General features: G+C 37.9%; 2 protein-coding genes across 7 annotated transcripts in view; one reads left to right on the plus strand and one right to left on the minus strand.

The window, feature by feature from the left end:
• Positions 1 to 1,093: 1,093 nt before the first annotated feature.
• LOC122061133 (GDSL esterase/lipase At4g10955-like) lies at positions 1,094 to 8,197 on the minus strand. 6 transcript variants are annotated; one of them, XM_042624328.1, is made up of 6 exons: positions 7,999 to 8,197; positions 6,144 to 6,230; positions 5,115 to 6,046; positions 2,431 to 2,532; positions 1,866 to 2,335; positions 1,094 to 1,639 (listed from the first exon to the last, which is right to left on the minus strand). In XM_042624328.1, exons 2-4 carry the CDS (start codon positions 6,203 to 6,205, stop codon positions 2,492 to 2,494), a joined length of 1,035 nt encoding a protein of 344 aa, XP_042480262.1. In that variant the 5' UTR covers positions 6,206 to 6,230; positions 7,999 to 8,197; the 3' UTR covers positions 1,094 to 1,639; positions 1,866 to 2,335; positions 2,431 to 2,491. The 6 variants fall into 6 exon arrangements, with proteins under 6 accessions (XP_042480262.1, XP_042480261.1, XP_042480266.1 ...); XM_042624327.1 differs by having other exon boundaries at positions 1,094 to 2,335; XM_042624332.1 differs by lacking the exons at positions 5,115 to 6,046; positions 6,144 to 6,230; positions 7,999 to 8,197 and adding exons at positions 2,816 to 2,840; positions 2,922 to 3,964 and having other exon boundaries at positions 1,094 to 2,335; positions 2,431 to 2,522.
• Positions 8,198 to 11,169: 2,972 nt separating this feature from the next.
• Positions 11,170 to 13,058, plus strand: part of LOC122060590 (L10-interacting MYB domain-containing protein-like) — a 3,424-nt gene continuing 1,535 nt past the window's right edge. Inside the window, exon 1 of the mRNA XM_042623726.1 lies at positions 11,170 to 11,576. The gene's annotated coding sequence lies outside the window, so the exon portion shown is untranslated. The remainder of the gene's footprint in view (positions 11,577 to 13,058) is intronic.

Genomic DNA, 13,058 nt, shown 5'->3' on the forward strand with positions numbered 1-13,058 from the left:
TTACTTTATTTTCTACCAAAGAAAACCGTTTCTTGGGCTTATCAGATTTGAACAGTGAAATATTGAGATGAGATATGTGAGAGGTTCCTCTGCCACATCACAAGTGGACCCACTCCCATCTGCCCATGTGACAAGGATATGAAATAAGTGCAAATTTTAACATGTCCCCTTATGTAGAAACACAACCCTAAAAGTGATGTAGAAGGTAATAGAACAACAAGAACAAACAATACACACAAGTTTACAAGGTTCAATAAGATTGCCTACATCCTTGGTGAGATGAGATTTTGCTTCACTATCAATGGAGAATAGGGTTACAACGCTCGTCCTCACACCTCTCTCAAATTGCTTGCATTACTGAAAAAGAAAATCTTGCTACAAATAAATAGCAGAAAACCCTAATATGGAAAGTACAAAACTGTCCTCAAATTAAATTTTCAAGCGGGGGGTTGTGCCCCCTACACCCCTGCTATGCAGGGGGCCTCTTACCCCCCTTGTAACCCCCACGGCCCACTCACCGGCCAGCGGGACTGTCGTCCTGCCTGTCGAGGCGCTTGCACCAATACTCTCTAGATTAAATTGTGACGGAATACAAGACCTCGTACACCAACACCCTACTCTAACGATTAGGCATTTAAAAGTGAATTTTAGTTCTCTCAATCAAAACCCAGTCAAAAGCTAGTTTCATAAATAGCCTGAGTAGGCAAGGCTAGGATTGAATGAGAATCATTTAATTTTCACCGAAATCAATAAATAACACTAAACACCCTGTGTGAGTGGTCCCAAAGAGGTAAGAGGAGTCGAACTCAGAACCGCACATTTCCTAAGGCAAAGGTCCCTTGCCAACTCCCCAACCAACTTTACTTAATTAAACACGTATCAGTGGATCAACCCCATCACTTAATGGGTCCTTTCTTGTTGTAAGTAAATGTCAATCTTCTTTTAATTATCCTTTGTCTTATTTTCAAAATCCTTAATTCAAGGATCAAATTAACCGTTATGCTATTTTAAGAACTATATATTGTCGTGCATTCTTTCCAAATAAACACATGAAATGACAAAATTTCACCATCATTAAAGGGAGGGAAAAGTGTTTTACCAAAATAGCAAAAAAGTAAGGTTATTAATATCATGTCGATATCAGTGTTCCACGATGTCGATACATATCAGCCAATACAATACCATACATTAACCATGCTTACAATTTCTTTTTCACCAACTTTGATTACAACAAGATTTATTCTTACTCAATCACATTTATACTATCACATGATAAACAAGAACTAGGACTACATACTTTAGACACTCAAGACTCATTTATTTGGTACCTTAAATACAGCAAATTATTAGGTTCTTATTATATGGACTTTCACTTCATTTGTATCGATATTCAATACCATGCAAGATCACATCTTTGCTCCACCACTGGCAAAGACCATGAGCTGAGAGCATACCACAACTTGCTGATGAGCTCGAGTTAATGGTAAGCTGTGCAGAAGGGAGGACTTGAAATGGTTCTGTTTCTGTGTTCCCAAACATGAGATTGGAGAGTGAATTCTGGGTTGCTAGTTCTTCAAATTTCCTAGCTCCAATCTTCTCCATAAGTTTCCTCCTCTTAAAATAACCAATATACCCTGAGCTGAAGGGATCAACCGGATTGACAAACAAATAAGGAATCCATGAGGATACAGCTAAAAAATCATCATGTGATGCTGATATCTTGTCATTATCCTTCAGGAAAAGAGTGAGTCCAGCAGTGATAAAACTTTTGACTCTCAGAAAATGTTTCAGATTCTCATCATTGCTAGACACAAATGGATTAAACGAGAATGGTGGATTAAAAAGGAAAGCTTTGAGATTAACACCTGATTTGGCCAAGTTCTTGCCAATGAGCATTGCCATGGCAGAGCCCAAAGAATGACCAGCTAACCATATATTCAAAGCTCCAAATTTAGTCACCATGTTATGAACAGTTTGCACTGCACGCTGAAAGCGCGAGGTTACAGTAATCTCATTTTTGAAGATACGGATATCTGCTCTGATATCGGTTTGCAAGGAACCCAGCTTGAGGCGTGTTCCTCTGAACGCAATAACACATCTTGGGGCCTTGTGGATTGAGTAATGAGAAGTAGAAGATGGGTGCTTGAATTCATAAACAGCACCAAAGATTGAATTATCTTCCATGAGGTATTGAACCAATCGAAAATGGAAGAAGTCCCACCAGGGTCGAGCAAGAGCTTCATTAGGTCCTCTATTGTTCTGGTAGTCTTCCTCTGAAACATAGACACCATTTACCAAACTTGCAGCAGCAGATACACGGTGACGTTCATTATTCCTGCAACATTTTAACATGTCTTTAACATGATTTATCTGTTACTGATAGTAGCAATTCTAAAAGAAGCCATTGATATATGTTTGGGAATGTAGTACCAATCAAAAGGTTCAAAGAATTTAGGTCCTGAGTAGAAAAAATTGTCCTTTTCAGAAGCCATTACCCTCTCTTTTCTGCTCTCCTACTCTTCCTGATAATGTCTCCAATGAATCTACAAGTTACCACAGAGAACCACCAGGAACAATGATAATAAGAACTCAAATGGGGGGAGGGGGAGGGGGAGGGGGAGGGGGAGGGGGAGGGGGAGATGTTGTTTAACAGATCTCTTGAATCAGCAATGAACTGAACATTTGATGATCACTCTGCATGTTTTCCAAATGAATAGAAAGAATCTTATTGAACTTGGAATCCAAAAGTAAAACCAAAAAGAAAGAAGAAAAAAATGTAGGAAGAGGAGATGAAGTTAAATAATATTTTAATTACCTTTTTCTTACACAAGTTGCCCAGCAACAATTAAAACCTGTAAGAAATGGAGAGGATATGATCAGAGCATACTGTATCAGAAATATGAGTGAAAGTTCTCCCCTTCCTTCAATCAGTACTCAATCTCCAATCCTAGAAGTGAAAGAGATGAGAGAGGGAACAAATGTAATGTGGATTAGTATTAAGGAACTATATATACTAATGAACTCAAGAGAGGGAATAGAAACAACATCCAAGTTTGGTGTTGAAGAGCATTGAAGAATACCACATTGTTGCTCTTATTTATAGGCAATGAATCTTATAAAATGGAAGGAAACAATAACTCAGCCTTATCCTAACTAAATGGGGTCAGCCAGAAAATGCAAGGAAAGAAATAAGAGAATAAGGGAATAAGAATCACAGCTGTGATATGGTTAAACAACAAAAGGAAAGCAAAATCCAATGAGTAGGCCCAAGTGACTGAAAATCGTCTGCAGCCGCTGAACCGGTGCAGTGAGCATCGGGTGGCTAGGAGCCCCTTGGGGCACGTGCTCAGATGCTCTCAGCCGTCCGATGCTCACCGCACCTCCCCGCTCACTACAGAGGATGTGGACTCCTGATAAGTTCCATCAAGTTTTTGCCCACTTTTGACAGCCAGAATTACTAGGAGTAGGCCTAAGTATGTGGAGTGTGGTCCTTTGACCAGTCCTCTCAGTTAGCTAGGTTCTCTGGAGTAAGCCCAAGTGTCTCGCTGTTTTGGGCTAGCTCTGTCTTTGTATTTCCTTCGGATTTCCCTTCTAGCTTGATTTTTCTGCAGGGATACGCCGTTGATTTTGTTGTGGAGCTCTTGAAAATAAAAAAGCAAAACCCTATTGTACTAAGCAAGTGTAGGTGTAAGGTGGGGAGAGATGTAGAGAGCAGGGTAGGGGTTGGTGGTAGGGAGGCGGTTAGCTGTTGTAAGGAGAATATGGCAGAAGAGGGAAGGTTATCAAGGGTAATTTGATGCTTCTAAAATATTAGGGGAGAATGAGAGGTGGAAGTTTGTTTTTGGGGAATCAGAAAAGAAGTTAAGAGTAGGGGAATGATAGTAATTTTCCCTTTTTCATTTAAGTCTATGAACTATTCTCTGACTAGAACTGAGCCTAAGAAAGAGTGTGTAGGGGGAAAAAAAGATGCATAACCCTGTTTTGTTCGTCCATGTTAATGTATACATTGACGTAAACGATAACAAATACACGAACCCAGTCTTTGGAGGGATAATTCTCTAATCTGGATTAGGAGATGAGATGGCCATAAGATTTTTTTTTTTTTTTTTTTTTTTGAAGATACCCCATCAGAAAGTTGAAAGTAGCTATTGGCTACTTTCCTATATCAGAATTGAAAAGTTCTTTCAAAGGGAATTCAGCATCTTGGACTACTTTTTTCTTTTTTCTTTTCTTTTCTTTTCTACATTTTTTTTATTTATTTGTTTATTTTTTTTAATTTAAGGATATCCCATGAGATCAGAAAGTTGAAAGTTGCTATTGGCTACATTCCTAGATCAGAATTGAAAAGTTTCTTCAAAGGGAATTCAGCATAATATTTGGAAAGTAAGTTGCAAGTGACATTAACCTAAAAAAAAGGTTGCTAATGACCATCACAACTTACTTTATTCTATTTTCAGCAAGTTATTGACTTTGGAGGATTTACACAAGTTTACCAATTTGGACTTTGATTCTCACAAAACTACTTCGATGACGGCCCATTCCACCTTCCTTTCCTATTTGATTCCCTTAATTTGGAAATGTCTTTAATCCACCACTTTGGGAGTCAATGACCAGTCAAGTGTATGGCATTCCTTTCATACTTAGCTTCCAGTTATGGGAGTTAAAACTTGCTATTCAGACGGCTTTAAATGGTCTGATGTGGCAGTGAAGTCCATATCATCGAACACTGTTCTTATCAGAGTATAACCAAGAGTATAACCAAATCATTGATGAGTTTGTAAGGAACATGCAGAAGCTACGTCTTGACCCTAGTATGACATCTAACAGTGCTGTTTGGAGGGCAAAGATCCATGTTGCAGTCTACGTTTAGGTGGGATGACTCGGAGGTGTTGCATTGCCTTATTTCTTTTCTTGATCATCCCCCCCCCCCCCCTTTTCTCTTTTCTACCTTTTATCTTTTTCTTTGACAGATCCATGTAGCCGACCCCATTTAGTTGAGAAAAGGTTGAGTTGTTGATAGTTGTTTGTTGAATCAGAAACACATAGGCAGTTTTTTTTTTTGGGTAGAAGAAACACGTAAGTACTTCACTTCCATCTGTATTGATATAGCTTACAATGCATATGCAGGTCTGGTCTCCACCACTGACGAATCCCATGAGCTCTTACAAAATCTGGTGATGGGGTAAAGTTGATGGTAAGATTTGCAGATGGGAGGAGATGCAAAGGTTCTGATTTAGTCTTCCCCAACAAAAGATTCCTTATGGAATTCTGGGAAGCTAGTTCTTCAATTTTCGAGGCTCCAATCTCTTCCATCTTCTTCCTGTGCTCAAAATAACCAACATACTCTGAGCTTATATCATCCGCCGGATTCACAAACAAACAAGGGATCCATGGAGACAAGACAACAAAGGGATCCTCTGATTGATGACCCTTTATGGCAACAGTGAGTCCAGCCGTGATAAAACTTTTTGCGATTCGGATCCCTTGTCTCAGTGTCTTATCTTCAATCCTCTCAATTGAAGCAGATGAGAATGGTGGATTAAAGAGGAAAGCTTGGAGAAAAAATCCTGTCTTGGCCATGTTCTTGCCAGCAAGCATTGCCATGGCAGAGCCCAAAGAATGACCAGCTAACCAAATATTCAAAGCTCCAGCTACATCAACCTTGTTCTTTATGGCCTCCATTGCAACCTTAAAGCGTGAGGTTCCATGGAGTTCATTAATGGTGAAAAGGAAACCCAATCTGAGATCCTCCTGTATGCAGGAGTTTGGATTAATGACTGTGCCTCGGAAGGCAATGACATATCTTGGAGCCTCCTGGATTGAGTAGTGACAATTAGAAGCCTTGGGTTTGAATTCAAAAATGGAACCAAAGATGGAGGAATCCACTTCATCCCTGAGCTGAAGAACCAACTGAAAATGGAAAAACTCCCACCATGCTGGAGCAAGAGAATCAGCCCCTTTACGATTCTGCTGGCGATCTCGCTCTAAAGCATAGACACCTTGTACTAAGCTTGCAGCAACAGATCTACAGTGATGCTCATTGTTCCTGCAAAACACAAAAGATAACATTTTTTTTATAATTGCATAACATGATTTCTACAATATATTAAAAGAAGCCATTGATGTAGGGGAAGAAGTTGTACCAATCAACAGCTGTGAGGTGTAAAGGTCCTAAAAGACTGAAGAAGTAACTCTCAGAGGCCATTACCCTCTAGGAATCTGTAATTTACCTGAGAGAACCAAGAACAATGATCAATTGGCTGCAAAAACTTGAAAAGGATGGTGGAAGGGGGGAAGATGCCACATAAAAAAATTCTTGAATCAGCAATGAGCTGAACATGTCACTCTGTATATTTTCCAAATGCATAAGAACTGATTGAATCTATTCCAAACCAGAAAGAGAATAGTATGTCTATTTGTTAACTGTTACATTTAAACTTTAAAGGCTCAGTGCCCAGCACATTTTCTCATACAGATTGACTAATGGGTACCACAGAACAATGTGAATTCAGACTTCAGACAGAGGCTAGGCTGTGTGGTAGTCAAGCATTTATCTGCAGTAACTTCTATAAATGATACCAAAACCGGAAACTAACAGGTTTTGCTCTGCCAGATATTCTTATTTTTGTTAAATAATCAAGCATCAAGCTTAAACTAACTTAGATATATATATATATATATATCTAGAGAGAGAGAGAGAGGGATGAGCTCTGTTGGGTGCTCATGCTTTTGGGGACTCCAACCAATTCCGCTGAAAGAACAGAAGGGCCAACGCAAAATCCAACCCAAGCTAACCTTTGATTTGAGCTAAACCAAACTGAACTAGAATTCAGAAACCTAGCAAAACAGTAGCCCCTGCAGTATTGATACATGGTAATTCGAAAACAAATATACCCCATCATTCATCCATTAATACAACTATTCCTACATTAACCATCAAGAACATCCATATGATATGATTATATACAGAGCTGAAACCATTAATCCTTTATATACATACATTAAGCAATGTATATTCCGATAAACACAGACCAAAGCCTTATATTGGGGTTTGCTTCTACTTGGGATGGGAAACTTGAGGCATCAATCCAACCTCAAAATTTCAATATTGGAATTTGGATTGTGCCCAACTCAAATTTCACCTGTCATACACATCATAAATTTCTTATAATGATAAGTGAGGCAACTACTACCGGCCGAATAAGATGATAAGAGGCATCTTATTGAATTTGGAATCCAAAACCCAGAGAAGATTGGATGTGTTCCTTTTATGAGTCCAAAGATTTCCATTGAACACATATTGTTGAATCTGACAGTTGAAGTTCTTGAACTGTAGATTTATGTCACAAAAGAAGTCTCATGTGTTTCTCTGATGATATTAGCAACCTAAAACCATGTTGTGCAGGTGGTGGAATTATATGATCAATAGGCTCAAACTGAAACATTTATATCCAAACAAATATAACCACCCCAACATGGAAAAGGACTCAATTTTGGGATTCAGATCCTCAGTTAGGACATGAAGCCCAATACTATAAACTCAGAGACTACCACATGAGTCAATCAACTGTAATGTTCCTTTCCCTAACCCAATTATCTCTACTGGATTCATTTATATGATGCCTTAATCCTTCATCCACATTACTTTCTCCATTTTTAAAAGGCATTGTCCCAAGAAACAAGTTATGATGATGGATGATGGAGGACTCCAGAGCCTGGAGACTCTTTCTTGTTGATTATGATGATTAAGATGATGGATGAACAAGGGTTTTGGCAAAACATAGCAAACACCTTTTAAAGCCCTGGGAAAAGCAGTTATTTCTGTTGCAATTACTAGGTTCTTTTGTAATAAAAAGAGTAGAAATGTAGAATTTGTACACGAGGACTAAGAGAAAAATGAGAGATTAAGAAGATGTCTATAACATTTTAAAGGGCGTCCTGTTCTGAACTGGTTAAGTTGGTAAGGACTGAGGAGGGTTTAGGATTTAGGACCGTAACCTGAAGCTTTCACTCAACTTTTGCTTTTCCTCTTCTATGCCGCCTGCAACTGTGAAGTTCACTAAAGGTGAGGAAGTGTGAATGAATAGAATACAGATATGGTGGGTGTCTCTATGCTGCTTGCTCAGAGAACCTCTCCTTTAAGAGGGTTCTCCTAAGCTGCGGATTGGAGAACCAATCCCACCACCAATTAGGGGTGCATCACTTGCCAACTCAAAGAACCTTCTCCCTAAGCAGAATGTATGTGACAGAGAAAGCCCCACATGCTGTTTCCAGCCACCAAATGTCTTGGTACACCTTATACAAGCGTGTGGTTGTAAGCCTCCCACGTATTAATTTGAGTGCTGAACTTGGTGGTGGCAGTGGTGGTGGTGATAGTAACGTAAATAATCAAAAAGTCAAATTTGATTTGTATATGTATCTATATAGGGTGTCAGTCTCCAATCAAACGGCAATTTAGATCCGAATTCAAATTATTTGAAAAATAATAATAAATGATTTTGAGGTTCTTAAAGTCTATACATATTCTAGAGCATGAGTAAAAGAGCTAAAACAACTTAGAAAGATGAATTGAGAAAAATGTTGTATTCCTTAGGGAAGAAATGTCTGGATTACAGAAGTCAATGATGTAAATGGATAATCGAAAATTTCAATTCGATTTGCATTCTTATTTATTTAGAGGTATCCGTATCCGTTAGGAGAATATTTGGGTCTGATCACATCTGATCCATTGAGATCCCTAAATGATAGGTAGAAGGCTAGAAGCCCCTTGGCCCCATGGTATATCGGTTTGTACTGAGGGTAAAATTAAATGGGGTCACCTAGAATTGCCCTAGAATAAGCCCCTCTAATCTGAAAATAAAAAAAATTGATTGATGGATTGCTTCTAAGAAAGATATTGTATGGATTAAGTTGATCCATTATAGATATTTGAGAATGATAAAGATCACAAGGATTGTTCTTGGATTTGGAGAAAAATACAAAGGTGTGGTTAGATCTTGGTATCCACATGATATTATGTTGCAAATTTATGGTGACAATTTATAGTAAGATTTGGACTTAAATGGATTGGCATCAATTCTGTCTGTTTTATGTGATGGCAATTGTGGCATCAATTCTGTCTATTTTATGTGATGGCAATTGGGTTTATGTGCCCTCCCCATCTCAGATTTGATGCAAATTTGGTCTATTCTTCCTTCCATTGTTCATCAAAATGCAGAGGTTATGGACAGAGTCATGTGGAAGCTTTCCAATTCTAGTCGGTCCTCATCTAAGTTGGTTCCTTGGTCCAAAGCCATCTGATTTACTAGAAATATTCCTAGACAGTCTTTTACTACTTGGCATTGTATTGTGAATGCACATCTCAAAATTGATTAACTAAGGAAAAGAAATATTTTGAAACCTTATTCTCATTGATTTAACTCAACTGATGATAGAGATCACCTATTCTTCATTTATCCTTTCTCGAAGAATATTTGGTTGGAGATTCGCCTATTGTGCTCTCCTTTCAGACAGAATATCTCTTCCATGTTCTTGAAAGTGGAATGGGTTCTATGGGAAGAGTCGTATGTCTTGCATTTTGCTTTACTGTATACTACCAATGGAATGGAAGGAATGCTTATAATGATTCGGTCCCAAAAACCCTAATATTGATCACTACAAAATGTCTAAAGTTGGGATCGATCATTGCTAATTTCGATTCAATCTAAGCCAATTTGACCAATCAATTTCAGATTTTTGAAAGTGGCAATAACCCCGATCTATCTACAATGTAAAACTCAAAATTTTTAAATGGATCAAGTATGGAGTGATGTGATGGAGATCGATCTTCTTTCTGCAAAACAGTTTCAAATACTTTTGGAGTTATGGCCTACAACTCTAGTTATGCCATGCCATGAAATAGAAACTCATCCTAAGTACCCCACTTTTTGTAATATAACTGAACACTTGTCTCTAGCTGCCATTAAGTACTTAGCTTATGAAACTATAAATACTAGACTACCTATATTTAGGTATAATCTAGCATATAACTTGACTTCTATTAACTAATGCATGCCTTTCTTTTGCTTATCAAAAAAAATAATAATAAAGAATCCCCTAGCCAGGGTTTTTGTGTCTAGGAATGGGTATAAGGAATAGAATGGAGGACATTATCGATTTATATATCAAGGAGTTTAGAATAATAATTACTAGGGGTGTAAGTTTAGTTCTGACGATTCAAACCTGTCTTAATCCGCCCTGAACCCAAACCTTGTCTTACCCGACTATGAGAGCCAACCTGGTCCAACCCGACCCAACCTTGTGTGGAGTTGGACCAGGCTTGGGTTGAGGCATAGAAAACCCAACCTGACCCCAACCCACCCTGAGTCTAACACTGATTATTATTGTGCGTTGTAGAATGTAGGTGTCTTTTCTAGCCAAGGGAGAGCCATATTTCTTGATGGGAGTTTCTTGTTGTTGTCATTGAGTTTTTTGTGTAACAAGAATATGATAAAGAATAGTATAACCAAAAGAAAACACAAAACCAAAGGAAAAAACCCACCGCTTCAACCATGAAATAAGGAATGAGGAAAGGTGGGGGTTTGCAATACTTGAGTTTCTTGGTCTTTATATATTGGAAATTAAGCATTATTGTAGATCAAGATGAAATTCTAATAGTAATGAATGATTGGATTATGTTTTAATAATTTGGCTTTTTGATGGAGGAGATTAAAAAAAAAGTCACATGTAAAAATAGGGGCACATGAAATCTCCATGAAAGAATGATAAAATATCACGTTTGGTATAGTTTAATAAAGAAACTCATTTTAGCATTTTAATTAAAAATCGTTTGCTTCAAATCTGTTGATTTTCTTAATTTTCAAATGTTATACTAATTATAATGTGATTCCACTAAAAATATCAACTAGGGTCAACCCGATCCAACCCAGCCCAACCCTAAGCCCAGTAGGGTTGGGCTTAAGTATGAAACCGGCATAGTTGGATTAAATTTTAGGACGTAGGATTGAGTTAGAATTGTAAAAAACCCAGCCCGACCCAACCTATTTCACCTCTAATAATGACCGTAGATGGATAAGTGAATAAAGAAAATTCTAAAAAAAAAAATTGTAAAAAACTGAAATGCCACGGCTCGGGAGTCGGGATCTGAAAGAAAGGATAACGAAAAAACACAAAAAAACGGAATCTTCAATTTGGTGAAACGTCTGCAGCACATGTGAAGCCATGTTTCTTCAAATCCAAAACGTTTCAATTGAAACAATTGAGGGTGAAAAACATTTCACCGGACAGAAGAATGGCGCTTCTGCTCATCTTCAACCGTACCTCAAACCCTAGGATGGATAAAAATCGTCTGTTGTGCTAATCGTCTGTTGTGCTAATCGTCTGTTGTTCCATGTTTTATCCAGGATTTACAGCTGATTTCAGGCCTGCGAGTCCTCGTTCTCAAGGATCTCTGTCTCTCACAACGATACCCTTACTGATGATCTCGTCTTCTCTGTGAGGATCTTCTCCAACGATTCTCGACTTCTTGTGAGGATATTCTCCATCGAATCGAACATCATCTTTAACTACTTCTTCGGGTAAATCCGTCTTCTTATTCTTCTTCTTTTCCTTCGTTTTATTTCTTTCTTCTCTTCTTCCAATCTCGCCAATACTGGACAATGTGTGTTAGAAAGCAAAAGATGCCTCCTGGATACAGTATTAAAAAACCCTCAACATGTATAAGTAAACAAATAATGAAAACCCAAACCAACACTTCTACCAGAACACAAAAATTAACAAAGCCCAATTGCAAAACCTGTAGATAGTAGCCTATAGCTGAGAGATGAAGGGAGGAAAAATTGGGAAAAACTAATATAGACACCCAAAAAGCCTTATTGATAAAGGAACCATTAAGTATAACAGCATGGATCCCAAGTTTCCCAACCAAGAATGTGTTTTTACAGCACAAAACATTCAGATATGCTACACACTGAGGAGATATCTGAAATTAAAGACAGGGCTATCAGAAGTGTGATTTGGCCTTGTTTCACTGGCCATATGTTCATAGATTATCTGATTATGTTGGGTTCTTCCCTAAGGCTGAAAAAATTATCTTTAAAAAATGGCCTGATGTTGTCTTATCTTCAAAGGCCGAAGTAAGTTGGAACATGATCCGTTATGCCATTGTTGGACCATCTGGAAGGAAAGAACTTGAATGGTGTTTCAAGACAATAAACTTACATTGTCGTCTCTTGAAACTGTTCGGAGGCTAGCAGCTGAATGGGGAATGTGCCAGAAAGGAATTTTATGGATTTACACCTCAAGATCTTGGTTTGGACTGGAGTTCTGTTTTGTATTTGTGACATTTTCCTGTTAAAAAATGTAGTTCATTTTTTTTTTTTTCTTTTCGTATATGCTGCACATCAACTGGTATTCACAATATAAACTTGTAAATTGTCTTCTTTTTTTTATTTATTTATTTATTTTTACTGTTAATGCAACTTTTCTGGTGTCGCCAATAGAAAATAATGTTCTCAAATTAGTTAACTTGGTTGATTTTAGCTATGATAATTTTGTGGTGGCAACAACTAGAGCACGTACCATCTGAAGTTAATTTGGTCTTCTTTTCCCTGCCCGGGGGACCTTGTAAGCAGTATAATTAGAGGTTTCATGCTTCCAGCTTACTGTCGTGGACTAGTGTAGATTTTGAGCTAGTCGAAATACTTCTTTGTTGTATGATTGTATCATCTTATTGGCACCAAAAGGTGGATGTAATGCTTCATCATGAACCATCCCATTATAAGAAAGCTCAAAACATAGAATTTGGAGATTTTGAGCTGACATGTAATGCTTCTCTTTTATGGATTTAATGAACTTATTTCGAGTCTCTCCAAATGGTCTTCATTTTTACCAACTTTGTGGACTAGAGTAGATTTTGAACTAGTGGAAAATACTTCTTTGTTGTTATTGCCTTATTGGCACCAAAAAGTGATTGTAATGCTTCCTTGCCCATAATTCATCCAAAGTAAATTTTTTTTTTTTTTTTTTTTTTTTTTTTGGGGGGGGGGGGGGGGGGGGGG

The sequence above is a fragment of the Macadamia integrifolia genome, chromosome 14 (assembly GCF_013358625.1).
Source record: "Macadamia integrifolia cultivar HAES 741 chromosome 14, SCU_Mint_v3, whole genome shotgun sequence".
Classification (NCBI taxonomy): Eukaryota; Viridiplantae; Streptophyta; class Magnoliopsida; order Proteales; family Proteaceae; genus Macadamia; species Macadamia integrifolia.